Raw genomic sequence first — 24,613 nt, forward strand, 5'->3', positions numbered from 1 at the left:
CATGAGGTATATGGAATGAACAGGTACAACTCTGGTGGAGGAAAGGTTGTCAAGGAAATTTGAAGGATTAACAAGATTAAATTATTAGTTTTACTAAGAGGCTTCTCAAAGCTGATGTGCTTTATAACTTACAAAAGATGTACATTATTCCCAATCATATTTAGATTTAAAATCCTCTTATCAAGGACCATCAGCCTCATAGGATTAGTGTTCCATGACTTATTTCAGGAAATGTGGCAATGTATTCTGCTATTTTTGCACAGGCCTTTGCATACAATAGATACTTGATACACATTTCTTGAAAAACATTTACTCCTCATATTACAGTAATGGGTAATTTCATTCTTCTTATAGAAGGACGTCTTAAGTATAATGATCAATCCAGTAAATAATATTAAAGAAATTTTAATTAATTTTCTTAGGTACTCTACAAACAAGATGAAGAAAAATTTCTACCTGTGCTTTTATGATATGCATGAATCTTGACATCAACTCAGGACATTCAAGGAGAAAGTGAAAGTGGTCAAATATAATTTTGGGATTTCTAAAAAAAGAAAAAAACATATTCTATTTAAATGGACAGCAAGGAAGAGTAGTATTAAGTGAAATGCAAATTCAAATATATCAATACTCAAAGAGAAGAAAGCACAATAATACATACCTACTTCCACTTATTACTGGCATATTCTGGATAGTAAAAGAAGTAACATTTTTTTCTTTTGAGATGAAACTTTAAGAAAGGAAAGGCTCCCCGGGCAGTCCATGAACCCTGCAAAGACTCACCTGTTAACAAAGCATTTTAAAACTTCATCATGTTTGCAGACAAATTCAATGAAACGGGGTGAAGTCATTCTGTAGGGGGTAAAAAAATAAATCAGAATACATAGACAAAAGTTTCTGCTATAGCAAATTTGATAGATTTGTATTGAATCAAAAAAAAGAATGTGAGTTTGAATCTTCTTAATAAATATAGAAAATTGAGGAATGCCTAGTCAATTTGTAAAATGAAATAATACGTATATTGTTAACTTCTCATCAACAGATATATCGTGACTTTTTAAAAATCTCGAAATTTTGCACATCTCTACTGTATACATTTCAAATACATATTTAAGAGATTTCATACAAGATGACATTCACCATTCTACCTAGTAATAACTCATATATCACTTGCTTAAAATGTAAATATTTTGTACTAGATCTAGATTAGTACAAAGAGTATCCTAAAACAAAAATGAACAGAAGCTAAACTCAATAAATTGTTATTTGTTGTTACTGAAATTACAAAAATATCATTCATTGCTTTTCTCCCTCTATCAGAGAGAAAAATAATAAGCTGAAACTTTCTTACCCTGGAGGCATCTGACAAGAACAGCACATGTAAAAAGCTTGAATGACAGCACTTAGCCGGTTAGCTGTCATAGAAATAACATCCTGACAATCTGCACTGGCTTCCTGTTTCCCTGTAAGAGCATCTGGTTTAGATTCCCCTCTGTCAATGGACAGATTTTCATAGCTCCCAGATCCTGGAGGTTCAAATGGAGGAATAGAAGTAGCATCTTGATCTTGGCCTTTTTGTTTCAGTAAAATAGAAGTGATATCAGTTGAGTTCTTTTTGTTTTTCATCAATTCTGTAGCTATTAAAACTAGCCATTCATCGAGTGAGTGCCAAAGCAATTCCAGAGGCTAAGAGAAAAAGAAAAGTGTTTTCTAATATCAAACTTGGAAAACAACAGATTAAAAAAAACCCACACAACCAAATATAAAAGAGAAAATTTCTATCTTCTCAAGTTAATGCGATAGTAATGCCTAAAAGTAAGTACCAAAATTACAAATTATCATATAAATAATAATTTCTTCACTCACAGAAAAAATTGAGTTTGTATTTTGTTGCTTCTCATTCCTAACACCACTTTGTCAGGGCCTAGGACTGGCCAGGTCTCGGCCCGGCTTAACTAGGTTCCGGACGTGTACCGCTAAGTTACCTTGCTCAGGTCTGTTAGGTGCCTGAGGGCTACCTACTTTAGCTGGAGAGAGAGAGTATCTTAGAGACAGTAAAGCAGTCTTCTTAGAAAGACAGATCTTAGTCTTTAGCAGAGCTTGGTAATCTTCAGCAGAGAGACACCGTGCTGGCGTTCTGCAGGCAGGAGAGGAGGCCGAGTCAGAGTAAGCGAATCCGTGACAGAATGCACATGCTCCTGACTGCCTTCTCCTCCAGCCTAATATAAGGCTGATCTCGTGCCTCTCAACAACACAGGTGTAGAGCTTGCCAGTTCACCACTGCTCTCATCTGCTGAGCTCTCATGCTTGTTTGGGAGAGCTAAATCCGTCTCCATGCCCTTTCCACCAAGGTGTTCCATTATTGAGCTATACAGGTATTTCTTAGAACTCTCACTCCTCCTAGCCATAGACTATATGGGCTGCTACAGTATTTATGTATTCCTTGGAATAAAAAGGTAAAACTAAAAACTAACAAAAAATTCATAAGCAATCTTTCTTCTTTTAATTTTCAAATATTTAGTTTTAAAAGCACACATTACTTTTACATATATAATTACTCTAACTCTTATTATATTTCTTTTTTATTTATTTATTTTTGTTGTTGTAGTTGTCATTGTTGTCCAGCTGGCCCAGGCCGGGTTTGAGCTGCCAGCCTCAGTGCATGTGGCTGGCACCTTAACCACTGTTGGCTATGGGCGCCAAGCCAACCTTTATTGTGTTAATATAGTAAATGTCAATAATTTTCAATTAGGTATGTCTTTTTCAATTAAAAAAATGAGAATCCTAAAAACCTAAAAAAAGTTTAGTTCACTGTGCTCCTTTCTTTACATGCAATTCTTAGAATTTTGATAATTTGTGATGAGACTATAAAACATGGTATATACATGTATACACCTTTGTATAGATACATAAGTATGCACACAATCCATCTCAAATAAATACTAATATTTTATATAAGAAATATAATTCCTAAACTTCTATGAAAATACTAACTAGCAAAATCTTAATTCCAAGTTAACGATTAACAGTTTTAAAAAAAAGGTGAGGGGTGGAGAGTAAACTATTTCTTACCCCTACACAATTTAAAATATTCCTATCAAGAATAATGAAATGTCTTCTGTAAGTAAACAGCAAATGACATTTTGTTTTTTAAATCATACATTATCACAAGTGCTACAACAGCACCAAATGCTAAAGATGAAATATAAATATGACCTCAAATAATTAATAGTTTTTAAAATAAGCAGGAATTCAAATGCCTAACTACACATGTATTAAAGACCTAGTCCAATATCTAAATGAAGATTCACAGTTTAAAAGGAAGGTAAGACACAGCTATGATTTAATAAAAAAAAAAAAACTAAAAAAAATAAATAAATAAAAGCTTCGAAGGTAAGAGTAAAGTGGTCCTTCATCCTATACTATTTTAAATATTCCTATTGAGAATGAATACAAAAGTTAATCTTACTTTTTGAATCTCATACAATCACAGAATGCAACAAACCAAACCAGGTGCATCAGAAAAGCCCACTCTTAAAATATTTCAATGAAGGCAGGGCACATTGGGCTCATGCCTATAATCCTAGAACTCTGGGAAGCCAAGGCAGAAGGATCCCTTGAGCTCTGGAGTTTGAAACCAACCTGAGCAAGAGTGAGACTCATCTCTACTAAAAACAGAAAAATTAGCTGGGCTTGTGGGGGGTGCCTATAATCCCAGCTACTCAGGAGGCTGAGGCAGGAGGATTGCTTAAATCTAGGAGTTTGAGGTTGTTGTGAGTTAGGCTGACATCACTGCACTCTATCCTAAAGCAACTGAGAGACTCTGAAAAACATTTTTTTTAATTTTGAAAAAGGAAAAAATATTTCAACAACAAAAAAATCTTACTTTTATGGAAAGTAAAATAATCTTTACATTATGGAATGAGATTATGCAACCATATCTGGAACCTTAGGAAATGCTTACACAACCTGCTCTGCCACGAAAATTCTTTCCAATTACTATCTAACAAATTCCTCCACTGCTTCTTCAGCCTTTCTTCAGATTTCTACATTCTCTTTTTGAAAATATTTTAATTATTAAATTTGCAAATAATTAAATCACCCTAGGTCTTCATTTACACATTAAACCAAAAGTAAAAAACAAAATAAATAAAACCACCACCACTAGATTCAACAAAAACCTAGTTTCTTCACTCAACAAATAATTAGTGGGCTGGAAGTGGTGGCTCACGCCTGTAGTCCTAGAACTCTGGGAGGCTAAGGCAGATGGATTGCTTGAGCTCAGGAGTTTGGAACCAACCTGAGCAGGAGTGAGACCCCATCTCTACTAAAAATAGAAAAACTGAGGCAAGAGGACCACTTGAGACCAAGAGTTTCAAGTTGTGAGGTATGATGCCACAGCACTCGCCCCAGGGCCACTGAGTGAGATTCTGTCTCAAAAAAAAAACAAAAACATGGGCTTTGTCCCCATAGCTCAGTGGTTACAACACCAGCCACATACACCAAAGTTGGCAGGCTCAAAACCCGGCCAGGGCCAGCTAACCAACAATGACAACGGCAACAAAAAAACAGCTGGGCGTTGTGGCAGGTGCCTCTAGTCCCAGCTACTTGGGAGGCTGAGGCAAGAGAATCACTTGAGCCCAAGAGTTTGAGGTTGCTGTGAGCCGTGACACCACCGCACTCTACCAAGGGCGACAGAGTGAGACTCTGTCTCAAAAAAAAAAAAAAAACACAAAAAATTAGTGAATATAGTCTAGGTAGGCAGGTAAGCACAATGTTTCCCTTTTTAAGAGAAACTAATTGTAGTCTGTTTCAGGTTGAAAGGAGCACCCCTCACAGGCACAAAGAAGGCTTTTCCCTCAGCCAGAAGGAAGGCTTTTTGTGCAGGTGTAAGGGGCCCCAAGCCGCTTAAAGAAAGGCAAGAAGCACCAGCTGCCATAAACCCTGAGGTGATACCGTCACAGAAAAATCTTAAAATTCTAATCATGGCGCAAGTTTGTTGCTAGTTTCTCTTCATAAGCAAAACATTAAATCTGCTATAGAAGATGAAAAAGAACTTTTTATGTCAGCAAAACTATTCAGCTTTATATCAGGAAATGAACTTCCAAAATGGAAAGAACAGGTGGTGATGTGAAAGTGCCTGAAACAAACAAAGGAATAATTGGCCTCTAAAAAAGGAAAAGAAAAAAACCTAGAAAATCCAACTCACTGAATGGAGATGAAGCCTAATGCAAAAAAGGACTCTTGGGATGAGCAAACATGCAGAGGAGCACTGAGTTATTCAGCAACCCTGCTTTCAAATACTGACAATGTGTAAAAACTAAAGGCAAATTTTGAATAATGCAGAAGTAACATAAAAGAAAAACATGAATTTGTGTAAAAATGATGGTGACAAAGATATTGAAAAGCTAGTTTTCCGTAAAAGGAATATAGCAAAGAATTAGAAAAGGAAGGGAAAAAAGGACAGCAAATCACGTTGAGCCTTCCCTTACTTTTCTTTTTTCTCACCTTTTCTTTCTTCAATCACATACATACCAAAACTAAATCTTAACTTCAGTGACTTTACTAAGGAGTTTCCTTTGAAGATCTATTCAGAAAATTCATTCCTCAATCATAAAAAAAAAAATACTGTGAAAATAATTTCTAACTGCAATAGCAGCCACAGACAAAAGGATTAAGACAAACTTTAGAAATTAAAAATAAACCATTGCACACCATATCCAAGATGCTTTCTACATTTATAAACAATGATAAAATACATTAAGTCAGATACGAAACATTGTATACGTCAATTGTTACTGAATGATGAGTCAAATTACTATGGAAAATATCAGCAGGTTTCTTGGCACTGTAAAAATACTGATAATATTTCATATTATCAATAATATGAATGTGACCACAGAATTATATTCTGCTTATAGTAACAATGACATGACAATCACACATGATTTATAAATATTTTAAGTTACATTTCAAAACTATAATACATAATCCCAAACTTGGACAATTTTTACAAATTTCAAGATGCATCGAAGTGAGGGATAAATCTGTCAGGAAAGCATCCACAACTTAAGTTCATTAATAGCACCTTAAAATCTTATTAGTGTGCATTCTCAATCTAAATCATGTCAAATACCACAACACAAAAGGTAAGATCCTAAAGTTAAAAGTTTCAAGATCTTTTTTTACTTCCAAGAATTCCAAATTATAAGTCAATGAAGCTTTAATCCTCACAGTTTACTACTCACAAAAAAAAAAAAAAAGGCACATCAAGATTCAGGAAACCTAAATCTTGTCTTCCTCATGTTCACCCTGATTCAATAATAAAAATGAACTTCTCCTTCAAATACACTGAAGTTCCCAAGGCGCGAGATAAAAATCTCTTAACTTTGAAAGAATAGCTAAGTGTTAAAACTAACTTAAAGAACTTCTAAAATAAATCAAAAAACTAATAACAGGATGTTAAACAATTTCACCTACTAAAAACACATGGCCTATAAACCCATTCATTCTTAATGGAAAACCCATTAGTTAATTCTAACAATTAAAGTGACAAGTTAGAGTACCTAGTTAATGAAATGGAAAGTAGGGATCAATCAACATTTTGCTACCATAGACAAAAATGTGGTAAGAATTAAAACGGTATTTCTAGTCTAACATTGCAGCAATTCAGCAAACAGTAAATATTTTTACAACTGGAATGGCCCCACAATGAACAGGAGACCTTATACAAATGGGTAACAATGTATACTTTCTATTTTTATCCTTTTAAGTAGGAAGACAGATCACTTTGCTATCCCTCAATAATTTTAAATTTAATTCATAAAATTGGACAGAAAGAGACTAATAAACTCCGTAAGAGTTAATACCTATTGTTTTTAAAAATTAGCTGAGTTTTATAATAAGATGTTTCACCATTTTAAAATTTAATAGAAAATAAGTGGCCTGAGGCAAAAGTAGTTTTCACTGATACAGAAAATGATACCTAAAAAAGTGCAGTGCATATAAAGTTACTTGCAAATTAAAGCAAACAAGAAAAAAAGGACTTTATACATTGTATATGTCTTGTATATGAGACAAAACAGACAAACAAAAAGTTCAGATTCTATTTTTTTTTTTTAACCAAAAAGGAAAAATAGCGATAACCTTTTCTCCCCTGTAAAGTGTATACTGACTGCCTTGATAGAAAATTAACATTTATGGGTGATGCTTATGACTCAGTGAGTAGGGTGCCAGCCCCATATACCGAGGGTGGCGGTTTCAAACCCAGTCCTGGCCAAACTGCAAACAAAAAAATAGTCGGGTGTTGTGGTGGGCGCCTGTAGTCCCAGCTACTCAGGAGGCCTGAGGCAAGAGAATCGCCTAAACCCTAGAGCTGGAGGTTGCTGTGAGCTGTGTGATGCCAAGGCACTCCACAGAGGGCAATAAAGTGAGACTCTGTCTCTGCAAAAAAAAGAAAGAAAGAAAGAAAAGTAATATTTAGATCAAGCATTAAATGACTACAGGGGCCGGATGTGGTGGCCATGGCTGTAATTCTAGCACTCTGGGAGGTTGAGACAGGTATGATTGCTTGAGCTCAGGAGTCTGAGACCAGCTAAGAGCAAGACCCTGTTTCTACTGAAAATAGAAAAACTAGCCAGGCATTGTGGTAGGCACCTGTAGTCCCAGCCACTTAGGAGGCTGAAGCAAGAAAGAGTAGAAAAGATCAGTAGAAAGTCAAATCAGGGATAGTTCAGTCACTAACAGAGTGAGCCAAGCCAAAACACATAAAGAACAACATGTGATGTGAATGTCTGAGCAGTAAAACTCACTTAAAACAGCAGTGACAAAAGAGAAGGTCAATAATGGAGATTTTATAAAAACATCTGTTGCTCCTTACTGGTTCAAGGAAGTGCTATGTGAAAAGACAAAATCTGAATTACAAAAAGATGTATAACTTAGTTCTTCCAGGAGGTGGCACAATAAGGAAAAAAAAGAAATACATGTATCTTTTATGGAAGAAAATAATTATTTAGCATAAATCACTGATTTATCTTTGAATTTCATACACAGTAAAGCTGTCAACCCAACTGGTTTTCAAGAAAGTAGCACATAATACTTTTATCACTTTGGACATATGACCTACATTTGTATGTACTAAAGACTGTTTAAGGCAAGCGTGTCCAACCTATTTTTTTTTCTCTGCCACACACTGTAAGAATAAGAGATGACTCAGGCCACACATTAAATACACAAACACTAACAAAAGTTGATTAAAAAAAAAAAAAGGTCCCCGCAAACTTTTCATGATATTTAATGCCACAGATAAGCAAAAATAGTCCTCATAAAATCAGCATCCCGATAGCCAACACTTCTGATTTAAAGAAATATTAAGTCTTCATGAACCTTAAAGCAAATTTTATACTATGAAAAAATTTTTAATTATCTTTAAAAAAAATACTATAAAAAGGTATTAAATTATACATCTTCCCAAAATTTGAGTTATTTAAAAACATAAAGTAACCAAAATCACAATAGCAATCATAACCACAGTCATTTTGTTTACTTCATAAAATTATAATTTAACATGAATTGCAACACCACCCTGGATTTTATATGGAATCATTCTTCCAAGGATTCCACTCATATGTGCAGCTAAAGTAATACAAAATATTTTAATACAGTATCTCAGTGATTCTTGATCCCAAGAATTAACTGTTAGTAAATCTAGTAAGTCAAAGTAACCTTACTTTCAAAACATACACAGCCACTTACCTAACATACAGACATGATAATAAAATCTAAATTGAAACTGTATGTTTCTTTCCTTCCTAATTAGAAATACACATATTTTTTTAAAAAGCACGATGGCTGCATATTACATTAAAAAACTATAATTCAATAAAATTAAACACTGAATATTTATACCCTTAGAATAAAACATTAACAAAATAAAAATCTTATTTTTACAAAATATATATAGAAAGCTCACCAATTAAGACTTGCTGTTGATTAGACAGAATTGAAAGGAAAAAGGTGTGCCTAGTTTAAAAAGTGATATGGGTATAAACCAAACTTACGTCCTGCTCATGAGGTTTCTGATTAATGAATGCATGCTTTGTCAAATTCATCTCTCTTACGTCTATCTTCCTAACAACGTCACATACTTTTCTGACCTTGAACACCTGGCTTCTTGGAGTTTTATTCCCATTGTATCCCATATCGATTCCATTACTGGGAGAGGATGGACCAATTCGAAAGACGTGACAAAATATTCTCACAATCCTTAAAAGACTCTTCATTTGAGCATCATAATTGCTAGAAAGGCTAAAGATAAAAATTAAAATATGAACAGATTAAGCAGGGTAAAACAAATTACACCTTAAAACACTTATTTTAAAACATTTTCCTCCCCCTGGCCATCTGTTTCATAACATTACTAGAGTAGAATTCCTTTCCTATGGTGATAGAAGACAAAATGGTTTAACAGATTACCAAATATACTTTGTTTGATTTATATGAATTACATTGAATTAATAATTTTTAACCATCTAGAACATAACATGATCAAAGCATAAAATATATAAAATAATCCTATAAAATAGTTGGTTTCTTGAGGCAATCCCCAACTTTTACTTCCAAAAGTATTTATGTAAACTAATCTGAGTTTTTAAAACTCTGAATACGGGCAGCGCCTGTAGCTCAAGGAGTAGGGCACTGGCTCCATGTACTGGAGGTGGTGGGTTCAAATGCCCCACCGCCCCCCGGCAAAAAAAAAAAAAAGTAAAAATAAACTCTATTAAAACTCTGAATACTTTTCATAAAGAAGCAACAGTATAAATGATTAGGTTCTTAAGCAATCCACAACTCATCTGTTTTAACTAAATGACTTGAATTAAACACTTGGCTATTAACGTCCCCTTCCTACCCTACAATAGTAACCAACTGTCTACTTAGAGAATATTCATAAACTGAATAATTTTAAAGTTCTTAAGTGCATCAGAGGGGTATTCTTTATATAATGGCTTGTCTTATGACTCTACACATAGAAAATATACGCTACATGAAAAAAAAGTTGACTAAAATTTAATAAAGACTAAATTATAATGAATAGAATATAAACTAACTTTCACAAATCAGTAAGCCCTTCAGAATCCCATAGTACTTTGGCACTGGTCATCATCGTGATTATAACCTTACTCTTCTACAGAGAAACTACAGAACTTACACTACATATGTATTAAATCTAGTAACTTATCTTCAAACAAAAACTGTTGTTGTTGTTCAGGGACGGTTTTGTTTTGAACTGTTGCATAAAGCCAGAGTAAAAACTTGCATAAACCTTTGGACAGAAGGGCATGCTTGTCTTTGTATGAATTTGATTATCAAAAGTTTATTCTCTCTTCTCCGATATATATTTTACCCAGTTCCTTGAAATTTTCCTCTATAACATTTTTAGATATTCCTTAAAATTAAAAAAATAAAGATTACTTTATACAAGTAGTATGTATTCATAATAATTTAAAAGATTTTTAATAAAAAATAAAAATAAATAAGGATTAGTAATGTGGAAATAGCAAGAGCCTACTTCCAAGTATTTCAATTTGGTAAATGCCAAATTAGAGGGCATTTTTAATTCTGGTGACAAGTAAACCAAAATTTTTTGACATTTTTCCTTCAATATTCATGTTGTTTTCTCATTCTAAGAATCATTAAATTATTTTTTAAAAACAGTCCTTAAGGATGGGTGTGGTGGCTTATACCTGTAATTCTAGCATTCTGAAAGGCCAAGATGGATGGATTGCTTGAGCTCAGAAGTTTGAGATCAGTCTGAGCAAGAGTGAGATCCGGGCTCTACTAAAAATAGAAAAATCTAGCTGGGCTCCTGCAGTCTCAGCTACTCAGAAGGCTGAGGCAGGAGTACTGCTTGAGCCTAAGAGTTTGAGGTTGCTGTGAGCTATGACATCATAGGACTTTACCCAGGATGACCCTGTATAAAAAAAAAAAAAAAAAAAGAAAGAAAAAGAAACAGTCCTTAAAAATTAGCTGTCATTAAAGCTGCATAATATTCCATGGTATACATGTACCACAATTTGCTAGTCCATTCGTGGGTCAATGGACACTTGGGCTTCTTCCATGACTTAGAAATTATGAATTGGGCTGCAATAAACATTCTGGTACAGATGTCTTTGTTATATTGTGACTTTTGGTCTTCTGGGTACAAACCTAGTAAAGGAATTATAGGATCGAATGGCAGGTCTATTTTTAAGTCTCTAAGTATTCTCCAAACATCCTTCCAGAAGGAACATATTAGTGTGCATTCCCACCAGCAGTGCAGAAGTGTGCCCTTTTCTCCACATCTACGCCAACATCTCTGGTTTTGGGATTTTGTTATGTGGGCTACTCTTACTGGGGTTAGATGATTATCTCAAAGTAGTTTTGATTTGCATTTCTCTGATGATTAAGGATGATGAGCTTTTTTTCATGTGTTTGTAGATTGTGCATCTGTACTTTTTTCATGTTTACATGGATGGAGCTGGAACATATTCTTCTTAGCGAAGTATCTCAGGAATGGAAGAAAAAGTATCCAATGTATTTAGCTCTACTATGAAGCTAAATTATAGCTTTCACATGAAGGCTATAACCCAACTATAGCACAAGACTATAGGGAAAGGGCCAAGGAAGGGGAAGGGAGGGGGGAGGTTTTGGTGGAGGGAGGGTAATGGAGTGGGGCCACACATACGGTGCATCTTAGAATGGGTAAAGGTGAAACTTACTAAATGCAGAATACAAATACCTACATACAGTGACTAAGAAAATGCCACAAAGGCTACGTTGAATAGTTGGATGAGAATAGTTCAGATTGTATATGAAACCCGCATATTGTACCCCTTGATTGCACTAATGTACACAGCTATGATTTAACAATAAAAATAAATAAATTTAAAAAAATTAGCTGTCATTTACCAGTGTTACTAAACTTTAATAACTATTACTATTCAGTACTTTTGAATCAAATGTGTACAGAATCATTAATTTAGCTTATACTGATTTTTACATATTTGTCTTTAGGAAATGTGTCTAATGTTGTATCATAAGATTGCTAACACTAACAAATAGAAATGCAATTTACTTGTAAATATTTCCCTTTTACTGTGGTGCAGCTTTTAGAAAAGTTAATTACAATGACTTTCAAATTTTATGAGCAAAGTGTAAATTTGATTTCCCTCTGCAAAATTACCACATAAACAAAAATTTACTTTAAACATCTGATCTAGGGCTATACTTAAAGAGTTATGTTGCTTAAGGTAAGTATTTTCTTAAGCAATGAATTTTAAATAACATTATTAATTAATAAGTGTCTAATAGCATTATTTTACTTTATCCAGTTCAATCTTCTAAGATTAATCAATTGGTCTAAAAAGCGTCATTTTCTTACTTTCCAACTCGTGAAATGTCTCTTTCATATTATGTAAAAGATCATAAAATTCAAACTTCATTATACCCTTCTCTAGTTGATTAAGAAATGATTATTTCTTCAAAGCTCCCATGTCTCAATATAAAAGTTTAAAAACTGAATTTCCTAACTCAAAGATTTATCAATGTACTGATCTTTGGTTTATATAAAAATATATTTTATAAATGTCTTAACACAATAATTAAGTAAACAAGATGAGGTATATATTAATCAGTGTGATGTAAGCGTTCCTAATTCTATATGAAATCAGCACATTGTACCCCATAAATGCATTAATGTATACATGATCTATGTGTTTATGATTTAATAAATATGTAAATAAAAGAAAATATATATTTTTTTTATTCAGTCTCTTACTTAGCATATAGCTGTGATTTCTCTGTTCAACTGCACATGGACACCATCTATCATTGCCTCCAATCAAATATATGGAAAGGAAGATAAACTCTCATTTCAATACAAACACTATATGCAAAAGGACCCTTAGTAAATATTTATTATCTTTAGAACCACTTTTCCCAACAGTATCTGAATAACATCTTAGTCAAATTAATATATAGTTAGAATTTTTTCTTTATTAAAATAGATGGCAAAAATTACCCCATATTTTGAAGTAAGAAATAATTCACAAGTAAGCAAATCTGCAAAAATATCATTATTTTTGTTTATAAAGTAACAGGGAAAAATAATTTGTATTTAAGATCCTCCTAAGAATTTAGCAGGGTAACAATAAAACAAATTCTAACATAATACTAATAACTGATATTCATCACAAATCCCAACAAAGAGATAATTTACAGGCCAAAAATGGCAATAGTTACAGATTCTATAAAGCATTTGAAAGGTAGTATCATAAGTGGTGAAACAGTACAGTTTAGCAGAGCAGTTTTAAAACATTTTGGCCATGAATCCCTTTCTCCTACCCTATTTCTTTCGTTCCACAAATTTTATTATATTTAGGAATAGATCAGAAGTTAGAATCTGCTCTTTATTAGTGAGGATATGAATCCTGACTTATTTACTAGCGTGGAAAATCATTTAACTTCAATTTTTTTAATGTAAAATAGAGGTAACATCTAAATCACAAAATTATTGTGAGTTTTAAATGAAATAATGTATTTGAATGTTCCCTAGCTTAGTACCTGCTTAATAGTTGATAAAGGTATACTTAAAAAAAAAAGATATAATAAAATATAAATTGTTTGCAAATACCATGAAAGTGCAGACAACAGATCCAAGATGTAAGAAGAAAAAACAAGTCTTCTAATGTAGAAAAACAGGTTAATTGATATTATAAGATTATTTAAAATAATCATCATCTCCATCTTTTTCCACTTACATAACCATCATTACCTTGCAATGATGTGTCCAGGCACTTTGCTTGGCATTTTATAGCATCTTTTTTTATTCTCACAACAACTAATTAAGATACTATTATTTGCCAATAAAATGGAACAAAAATCCAATAAAAACCTGATTATACTGTAAATTTAACATAGGAAGAGATCATGTCTGTTTTATTCACAAACACCATAGGGATGGCCTGGTGGATAGCAAGCAATCAAAAATACATATTAGATGGACAAGTGGATGATGAAGGGAAACGCCAGTCAGTTCCTAAGATCACACAGTAAATGATGTCTGGATTTAAGCCTGAGTCTGGCTGACTCCAGAGCCCATGCTTTTAATTAGCATGTCTGAATCTTAGAAAGGCTTCATCAAGTAAAAGGATTACTGAGAATGACTAAATAAAAGCAAAGCATTATGGAAAGCTGGAATTCAATGAACCTTTTAAGACAAAGTCTAGAAGTAGTCTCAAAAGTAAAAATAAAGTTTTAAAGGAGCAAATGAAATACAGAATTGCTGAAAACAGACTAAATGGTTAAAAGAACACAAGAAGGTGCTCTTGGTGCCATGAAATGTAAGGGACCTAGCAAAGGGCCTTTTAAGTAGTACAGAATGTGATTCTGAAATATACAAGTCCCTAAACAAAGGGTTAACGTTACAAATTTGATAATGCAGGGAATTGACAAAAGTACTATGGTGCTGGAAGGAAAAAGTTCAGCTGCAACTACAAAGATGGGAAAAGATCATGACCTGCCAATGTATTAAGAAAAGAAGTGATTAGTAAAAAGAATAATACAAAAGGGAAATCATCCATATTAGAAAGGGGTCAAATCTGTAAGCTAAAAAGTAACAATACATTAACCATTTCTCAATGGCTGCTTACTCCTAAGTTGGAGTGACTAATCACACAGAAAGAAATATAGCTGCAAGAAAATGCAATATATTAAAACTCAAGTAATGTAAAACTTCCTTTAACTTAATGGAAGGAATTAACTTTACATTTACTTAACATTTACATTAACTTAACATTAATTTTAATGATAAGCCATTAAAACCAGAGAATCTTTTGGAAAGAATAAACAACTGAAGGGAGGGGGACAGGTCAGGGAGAAAATGTATTGAATCACGAGGATATACTGAACAGGTAAACATCAACTTATACCTAGATTTTTAAATAAGTGATCAAGATTCCTGAACTTCCTTGATTCTTCTGCATGTACATTTACTTAATGTGATTAGTCTAAACAGTCATTTCATAAAATTCTAGGCACATATGCCCAAATTCATTTAGAGTATACCCTATTTTTAGCCTCTTTACAGAGATTAAAGTCTCCTTTTAAACAAAATAAACCAGGGAAAGTCAGCAAATTTTTATAACATCTTAACCACTGACAAAAAGCATCCCACAGAACGAACTTTTCAGGAGATGAAGCTGAAAGATAATGCTACCTATTGATTTGCTTTTATTCTGAAACACTTACCTAAGCAGTTTATGACCATTTGTTGTAGCAACTTCAGCAAGGCTTGTTAGAATCTTTAGGTATTGGCTCTCACTTTGCTGTGACAAATGTTCCAGAACTTGCCGTAACTAAATTTTTCACCAGGGGAAAAAAAAAGATTACAAAGTAATCCATTAAATTTTAACCAGACATTAAGTACCAAAGTTTAATAAGAATCTTGAAGCCAATTAGCTGAAGTCCTTTACAGTTATTCTGCCTTGCATAAATTTAAAAACTAATATATTGATGAATTAAATCTTTGCTCAAAATCACCCAGTAAAAAATGAAACATACAGACAGAATAAAAAAAAAAAAAAAAACACCAAGTATTTATGGAAATATAATTCCAAACTTATAAAACTGATCAGAATTTTAAATTCTAATTTTTTAAGGGTAAAGCTGTTATGAATACAGAGCTCAGTAAACTAGTGATTACCAATCATAACATGGTACTGATCCTCAGATTCTCTTCCTCTTTCCCTGGGGAATATTCCAGTTATATTAAAGAGAGATCAAAGACTCAGAGAACAAAACATTCATAGGGCCAAATATCAGCGCAAAGTTTATATAACTCATACTGATCCTATAATGCAGATAAGCAAATTCAAATTACTAAAATATTTATAATAATAAATGGAATCACTGAGCACATTTGTAAAACATCGTATATACTAAGCATGAATAAAGTTTATTCATTTATAAGCCACTCGCCATTACCATGTTTTCTCGGAGGTCTTCATTCTGTGTCATTTGAATAATAGTCTGGAAAAGCCTAGGGTGATACTGAATTAATACTTCACATGTCTCTCCATATCCACCCTAAAAACAAGACTTAAAGTTATCCAGGTTTAAAAACAAAGTCTCTTTTAAAAGTCCTATTAGTCACAGAATAAAAATCTCTGCACCTACCCTTTCATTGAAAAACAAAATAATTTTACCATTCTCAGTTTCTATTATAAAGATAAAGGGTTCAGAATATGTATATTAAAAATACCTGTACACATAAATCCAGAGGGGTTACTCCATTTTTATCTGGCAAATATTTGGCTCCTCGTAACAGAAGAATCTGTGCTGTATCTCTCTGACCATGACTATATAGAAATAGAAACAAATTAAAAATATAATCTTTCTAATTTATGGTCTTTCTCTATGAATTATGGATGGTTAATATGAATCACTGGAAGGTCAACAATTCAAATAATTAAGTAATTAGGAAGATCTAAACTACATCCTCAACAATCAGGAAAATTTTCTCAATGTTAAGTGATATTTTCAGCATGTGGATAAGAAAGTGACCTATTAAACCTTGAACTGAACTTGGGTCACATTATTCATAATAAGTCACAATATTTTAGGATAAGTAACTACCACTCAGGCTTCTGCTTTATGTTTTCCTTCCACTCACTTCCTAATCCCTTTCTCAACTCTAGCCTGTCCTTCCTACCACACAACAGATTAGGACCATCCTATTTCAGACTGCTCAGAGTGTTTGTTGCAAAAAGGATTTTTCAGTTCAAATAACTGCAAAAACATACTCAATAAATTATCATTCTTTACAACTGAAGCTATTTTTATATTGATTGTAGTAATACTCTCTTCAATAAAATGCCAATGTATTTTATGGAAACTAAGATACTGGCAAAGATTTAATATACAAGAAACTTGTAGTGGCTTCTAAAGCACTTAGAACTAATTTCTCAAATATTTGTAGCCTCCTAACTTTGGGATCTTTCAGCCTTATGAATCTGAGAACTTCACCAAAGTACATAAAGTTGCAATATTTTTTTGAACTGCTTATGAAACAGACCATATTTTCTAAAACACTTTACTTACTCTTTAAAAGTTGACAATTTTGAGTTTAAGGGCTGTTTTACACTTTATACAGCACTTTGGTGTTGAGTTCTCTAACTGAAAGGAGTTGCTTGGCAGTAGCCACAAATCCATGTTTTGAATCTCAGCCCTTTCTGACTCTGTTAGAAACCTCTAAAAAGTCCATAAACATCTCACTAGTTTACTGTATGTGTACAACCCCACTAAACCCTTGGTTTTCCTAACGGAATAAAAGTTATTTACAGTTACAGAAGTATCTGAAAATCATTATACATCCAAATCTTTATTTGAAGAGCCCAGTTGAGGAAGCGGACAGCATTATGACTGAATATAAAACAAATCAATAATTTTAAGGATCTGAAGAATTTGTAGCAGCCATATTAAAAAACCTAAAAATAAAAGGTATACGAAGATGGCAGGGTAAAAAAGAATAAATGCATGCCTTTTTCTTTTTACATCAACAAAAACCATGAGTCTGGGAGTTACATGATTTATAATGTCCTGTCCAAAGTACTCAAAGAAGAAAAGTGACTGGAAAACACTTTCTGTCATAATTTTAGGTCAAAATCAGTCTGAAAATGACTCATTCACAAAAGCACTGTATTATTAAACAGTGCTCAGAATTAGAAAAGAAGTAATACAAAAAGAAAACATCTGCACAATACATAAATCATGTTTCTTAGGGAAAAAAACCTGCAGAAATAAAGAAATGAAATGAGGACAATACAACTTTATGCTTCACTGAGGAAAAGACAAGTGTGCTAGAGCTTAATGAGAGCAGTTACAAACTACTAAGTACCAAGTCCCCTGCAGGCTGCTTTACCTAAGCCATCTCATACATTCTCAGTAAAGTCCCACATGGGAGATATAAGCATTTCCATTTCACAAAAAAAGCTTCAGAGGTCAAGATACCTGACTGAAGTTCCACAGCTTTGCCAGGTGTGCTCAAGCCTATAATCCCAGCACGCTGGGAGGCCAACACAGGTGGATCACTTGAGCTCAGGAGGTCAAGACCAGCATAAGCAAGAGCGACACCCCTTCTCTACTAAAACAGAAAAACTTAGCTGGGCATTGTTGCAGGTGCCTATAGTCCCAGCAACTTGGGAAGCTGAGGCATGAGGATCTCTTGCGCCAAAGAGTTTGAGATTGCTCCAAGTTATGATGGTGCCACAGGACTTAACCTCAGGGTGACAGACCAAGACTCTGTCTCAAAACAAAATGAAACAAAAAAATTAAAAAAGAAAAGTTCCACAGCTTTGGTAGTGGGATTAACCCTGCCTCTAAAATCTAGACTCTTGGCTCGGCACCCGTAGCTCAGTGGTTAGGGTGCCAGCCACATACACCGGGGCTGGCAGGTTCAAGCCCAGCCCAGGCCTGCTAAACAACAATGACAACTGCAACCAAAAAATAGCTGGGTGTTGTGGTGGGTGCCTGTAGTCCCAGCTACTTGGGAGACTGAGGCAAGAGAACCACTTAAGCCCAAAGAGTTTGAGATTGCTGTGATCTGTGACTCCCAGCACTCTACCAAGGGAGACATAGTGAGACTCTCTCAAAAAATAAAATAACATAACATAAAATCAAATCTAGACTCTTTCCCCTATATCTCAATATCATTTAAATTTAATTGTAAAATTCAAATAAAAAGAAAATAGTTTCAGTAGCTGATATATGATTTATCGAGTAATATTTCTCAATAAAAACTTATATTTCAATTTAGCCTTTTAGCTTAGAACTCTGTAATTTATCTGTAGGGTTAACTTGGTCTATTTCCCACATTCCTTTCCTTTTTGTTTATCAGAGACAATACATTTGAAATAGTTTATATTTTTATTTTATACCTATGTCTAGAAATCACAAGCAGAATTAAAAATCTGCCTACAGATGAACCATATTCCATATTTACCATCTTTCTAACAATGATAAATTTATCTTCTGAAGGCCAGGAACAATGGCTCATGTCTGTAATCCCAGCACTCTGGAAGGCCAAGCAGGGATGGATTGCTCAGGAGTTTGAGACCAGCCTGAGCAAGAGTGAGACTCCATCTGTAAAAATAGCTGGGCATTATGGTAGATGCCTATAGTCACACCTACTTGGGAGGCTGAGGCAAGAGGATTGCTTGAGCCCAAGAGACTGAAGTTGCTCTGAACTATGATGCCATGGCACTCTACCCAGGGCAATAAAGTGAGACTCTGTTGCAAAAAATTATTTTCTGGTTTCATGTCTCATCACAGATTTGCTTAATCATATTTGTTGAAAAAAATATAATGTTTGCTAATTAAAAACTAAATGACAGGAATACAGTACTAGCAGAAAGTACTTCTAAAATGTCCTTTTACCACATCCCTATGCTCAGATTAACTATAGGAATATTCCAGTTCTATACAACACTAGCACACCTATATTTTTAAAATTATTACAATTGGCATTGTTTTACATAAGGTATTTTTCATATTGACTCGTTCACTCAAAAACATCTCCGAAGGCTGGGCTCCCATAGCTTAGTGATTAGGGCGCCAGCCACATGCACCGGGGCTGGTGGGTTCAAACCCAGCGTGGGCCTGCTGAACAAACAAACAAAAAATAGCCGGACACTGTGGTAAGCGCCTGCAGTCCCAGCAACTCAGGAGGCTAAGGCAAGAGAATCACTTGAGCCCAAGAGTTTGAGGCTGCTGTGAGCCGTGATGCCACAGCCATGTACCGAAGGTGAAAAAGTGAGACTCTGACTCAATAAAAAATAATAATAAAATAAATAAATAAAACATCTACACTGTACTACACTATGGACAATAAAAAACAAATTTTGCTTTCAGTCACTATAGGAAAGGCAGACTATAACCAAGTAAATAAACAATTACAAAATACAAAATGCTAAGAAGGGAATTACTGTAATGCTGTGATAGAAAACATAGAGACAAGACTAGTCAATTGGTCAGGAATTACCTTCCTAAAAAGCAGTAACATGAAGAATAGAAAGGAGTCAGCATGTAAAAAACCTAAGGAAGAGCATTTCAGTCAAAACAAACATAAGTAGAAATGTCTGCTGGAAAGATATTGGTTGCACCTAGGGAATTCGTGGAGAACTAATATGGGAAAAGCACAGTGAGCTGAGCAGGAGTCAGACCTCGCATATCTCACAGGCCAAGGCAGACTTTGGATTATATCTGAAATGTAACGAAGAGGCACTGAAAATTTTTAAATACAGGTTTTAAACACAAAGTGACAAGAGCTAACTCATTTTTTAAAAAGGATCACTTTGCTAAGGAAAGAACTGATTGCAGGGAAGCAACAGAGGAAATGAAGGGGACTAGCTGAGGGTTACTGCCGTGCTCTAGGCAAACTCTAAGGTGGTTTCAGTGAGTTGGAGAGAAGCAAAGGTTCAGACCATATTGTAAAGGTGGAATTTATGCAACTCGCTAATAAATTCCAAGTTGAGAGCCAGAGAGAGAGAGAAAACAATCTGGTTTCTACTTTAAAATGGAGGGGGTAAGGGCTCCATTGATTAAAGTGAGAAAAATTAGAAGAAAGGTTGGATGAGGAAAATCTGAAGCTGTATTTTAGACCTGTTAATACCTGAAAACTTAACGATACTTCTAAGTGATGATGCAAATCATGCAGACAGACATTCATATATGGAACTTCAAGGAAAGCTCTGATCTGAAGATAACCCCTCAAGACAGAATGACTTCAATGATATTATTTATAAATTCAGGACACTATGGAAAAAACTGCTTTTCTAATCAAGCAACCAAATCCTAAGCATTAATATAAGAAAATGACTAGATTCAGATATGATCCAGAACTAAAGATCCAAAAGTCCTTAATATTCTAATATAAGGTTGTTCAATAGATGTATGAATTGGTCTCATCAAAATAATATCAGAGACCCCAAATGAGAAGCTAAAGAAGAAAAACGGTCTTTCAGTATAAAACAAACTTCAGAAAAAATTATATAAAACAAAAAAAAGAAAAACTTTCTAGAAAGCTCTATACCTGCATATAAAAGCCTAAACAAATATTACAATTCATATAATTTAAACCAAAAGAAGCAATCATTATAGTATTTTCTGAACTGCAAACTACATTTATGTAACATATGATACATGGGTGCAAGCGTGACTGCATGTGTACAATTAAACTGTTAGCTCCTTAGGGCCTGAGGTTTCTTTATTACTGTATCACTAATGCCTGTAACAATGTATGGTACTCATTGAGCACTAACTAAATATTTGCTAATTATATGAACATTATGTATTCTTCAAGAAAATGAACCAAGACACAAGTACAAAAATAACTTAATGCATAACTTATCTAAAAAGACTGATTCAATAATTTTTTTAAGTTATAGATGCAGAGAAAGCAAAGATATGGCTCTGGACCAAGACATATTTCAACAGTCTATTCCACTGGAACTAGCCTGGTTACTTAGTAAAGTGAACTATGGGAATTAGTAGATTATTGCTTCATCTTTTATTAATAAGTAATCAGTCTAAAATGGAAATAACCAAGTAAATCTAAAGTTCTCACCTGTAACATAAACACATTGATAATTAAATGAAATAGAAAATACTTTTCTTCATGCAGTTAAGTAACAGAATCATGAATGCTATATATTTCACCTTAAAAGAGAGCACAGTATTCAGAGCTTTAGAAAGTATACAGAAATGTTTGTGTCTGGAAATACAGTGGATATACAATATTCTTTAATGGGAGCACTGGAAACATATAATATCATACCTGCAAGCAAAGTACAGTGGAGTGGCTCCTGATACATTTGGTCTGTTAATATCAGCACCACTGTCTAGCAAGCATTGCACTGTCTGAGGAAAAAGAAACAATTAAAAGTAGAGTCAGAGAAGTCAAGCAGAAGACACAGTTAACACAAATTTTAATTCACATAAGAAAAGTTCTTCCTACAACTTAAAGCTTTAAATAGGAACTGAGTGGGCACTGGACAATTACGACGGCAGAACACATTCAACTTTCTGGTAAGCTTGCTAAGCCTCTCAGGTACTACACAACACATATGAAATTATCAAGGTATAATAAATTCTGTTAATCTGAGAAGGCTTTAGAGCAACACTATATCACAGGCTATCAGTGTTCACATGTGGTTACTGAGCACTTGAAATGTGGTTAGTACAACTGAGGAACTGAATTTTTTATTTCATTAAATTATAATTAGTTTTAATCTAAACAGACATATATATGGCTATCTCATGAACTGGTTAGTTGAATTTAAAAACTAGAAGTTTTTTTACCTTTAAAACAAAAATAAAGTACCAGAGCTGTAACTTTCCCAAAGTTAAAAGGATAATTATTAAAGTATAAGATATTAAAAGTCTAAGAAGCCCTTTTGCTAATAACAGTAAACAATATTGGCTCAGCTTCTCTGATAGTCATTCATATATATTTTCCCCCCTCTATTCCTCCAATCATTTGACTTATACTAAGAGAAAATAAGCTAAGATAAAATCTTAAAACTATATATCTAATGACTAGGGATAGGAAAGGACCCAACTGAAAACCTTAAAAAAAGATCTGTTATCATTTCTATGATCCTCCTTTGAGTTTCTCCTACAAAAAGAAAACACATGTAAAATATATATTAGTTTTTAGAATTGTACTGTTTAATATTACTTCTGGATTAAACACACCTGTTCATCTTCATGGCTGCTCTAAAACATAGTGCATCATCAGCAAAATGTAGGACTATATACACACACACACACACACACGAAGAATAGTAAGAAAGAAGACAACGGTATAGTAGATAAAGTCACAAACTTTTGGAAAGATGACAAACAAATAGAAACTGAAGTCTAAGTGCCTGCAAATGCAGATTCCAAAAATAAGCAACAAAATTCTCACTACAGAAACCCACGTGTGGGCACAAACGCACACATGATATGAAATGGTCTGATTAAAGAAACTTCAGAGACCCCAATGAGAAGCTAAACAAGAAGACAGACAGGGATGGTTATACAGAATTAAAAACAGGAGGAATAGTAGAAAGCCTAAAAATGAAATAAACCCTCCTCTAGGATCCTTTCTTCTATCCCATACAGTTAGTCACTATTCCTCTCTCTATGTCTCAAAAAATAGAAGATGTTTAATCTCAAAGTGAACATGGAGGCTCTGGACTTGCAGACAAAAAAAAACACAGGGTAAGAACAAGGATGAGGAGTCATTAAGTGAAAACGCCAGCTGCATATTCTACTAGTCTCCCAGAAACTCAACAGCCAGGCCACTCTAGAGGCTGCACCAGAGAAGTGTCCTGTAGATACAGCATTACAGAGCCCCCTAGCCCAGTTCAAGACAATGGGTCAACAGCAGTATTTCTCAATCAAGAGCAAGAGACAGTGTTGAGGAACTCTACAAAAAAGAAAGAATGAAAAGACAAAGAAGTAGAAAGCAGGGAAGAAGATAAAATTAGTGCATCAATCCAGGGAGACATATTGTAGAAAATGAGACAAAGAAAATCACGCTGAGAGACCAAAGGGGAAAAACCAAGAAAAATACCAAAAAAAATTTCCCAGCACTAAAGGCTCATCAAGTGCCCCGTCTAATAAATTAAAAGACCTTCAATAAGAGAAACATCAAAGGGAAATTTCATCATACCAAGGATATAAGATTTCAGGGATAAACAAAAATCAGGTTGGCATTAAACTTCTCAACAGCAACAGTGAAAACTAAAAAGTGAAAAGCTGGCCAGATGCAGTAGCTCAGGCCTGTAATCCTAACACTCCAGGAGAATGAGGTAGGTAGACTGCTTAAGCTCACCAATTCAAAACCAGTCTGACCAAGAGCAACACCTTGTCTCTACTAAAACAAAAATTAGTCATGGTGGGCACCTGCAGTCCAGCTACTAGGAAGACTGAGGCAAGGGGATCTCTTGAACCCAAGAGACTGAGGTTGCCGTGAGCTATGATGATGCCACAGCACTCCACCCAGGGCGATAGAGTAAAACTCTATCTCAAAAAACACAGTAATAATAAAGGGGAAATTAAAAAAATAAAATAAAGGGAAAAGTCAAAACTGTCGGGCAAATGATTTCAAATGTAGAATTCTATAGGCAGCCACATCATTATGGTAAATTAAAAACATGTTTAACTGCATAATATTTCAGAAAAAATGCACTTCCAATCATCGAGAAGCTATTTAAGGATATCTCCTCCGAAATGAGAGAATAAACCAAAATAGAAGATGTGGAATCCACAATACTGAAAATTGAACACAGAAGAGACACTAAGAAATTCCCAGGTTTACAGGGGGAAAAAAATGGACCTGACAGATTATTTCACAAGTTTGTCTTTGTAGAAAATGCTGAAAGATTTTTTTCTTTTTTCTTTTTAGAGATGGGATCTTGCTATACTGCCCAAGCTGATCTTGAACTGTGCTCAAGCAATTCTCCCACCTCAACCTCCCAAGGAGACTACAGGCACACACCACTGCACTCAGCTATACTAAGAGATATTTCAT

The 24,613-nt window shown here is 34.2% G+C and overlaps 1 protein-coding gene across 6 annotated transcripts in view; it reads right to left on the reverse strand.

Annotated features, from left to right (window-relative positions):
* The window catches only part of HACE1 (HECT domain and ankyrin repeat containing E3 ubiquitin protein ligase 1), a 129,587-nt gene that overhangs the window by 54,255 nt on the left and 50,719 nt on the right, over positions 1 to 24,613 (reverse strand). For 3 of the 6 annotated variants that reach the window (XR_008380169.1, XM_053591530.1, XM_053591533.1), the window contains 8 exons: positions 21,869 to 21,951; positions 16,298 to 16,394; positions 16,021 to 16,122; positions 15,286 to 15,392; positions 9,060 to 9,306; positions 1,352 to 1,686; positions 784 to 852; positions 457 to 544 (listed from right to left, as the gene is read on the reverse strand). Coding sequence is in view for 5 of the 6 variants with exons in the window: in XM_053591530.1 (XP_053447505.1) it covers positions 457 to 544; positions 784 to 852; positions 1,352 to 1,686; positions 9,060 to 9,306; positions 15,286 to 15,392; positions 16,021 to 16,122; positions 16,298 to 16,394; positions 21,869 to 21,951 (1,128 nt within the window). In the remaining variant the exon portion in view is untranslated. The remainder of the gene's footprint in view (positions 1 to 456; positions 545 to 783; positions 853 to 1,351; positions 1,687 to 9,059; positions 9,307 to 15,285; positions 15,393 to 16,020; positions 16,123 to 16,297; positions 16,395 to 21,868; positions 21,952 to 24,613) is intronic. The other 3 variants (XM_053591532.1, XM_053591531.1, XM_053591534.1) reach the window with 3 other exon arrangements.

Source organism: Nycticebus coucang, chromosome 5, assembly GCF_027406575.1.
Source record: "Nycticebus coucang isolate mNycCou1 chromosome 5, mNycCou1.pri, whole genome shotgun sequence".
In the NCBI taxonomy this organism is placed as follows: Eukaryota; Metazoa; Chordata; class Mammalia; order Primates; family Lorisidae; genus Nycticebus; species Nycticebus coucang.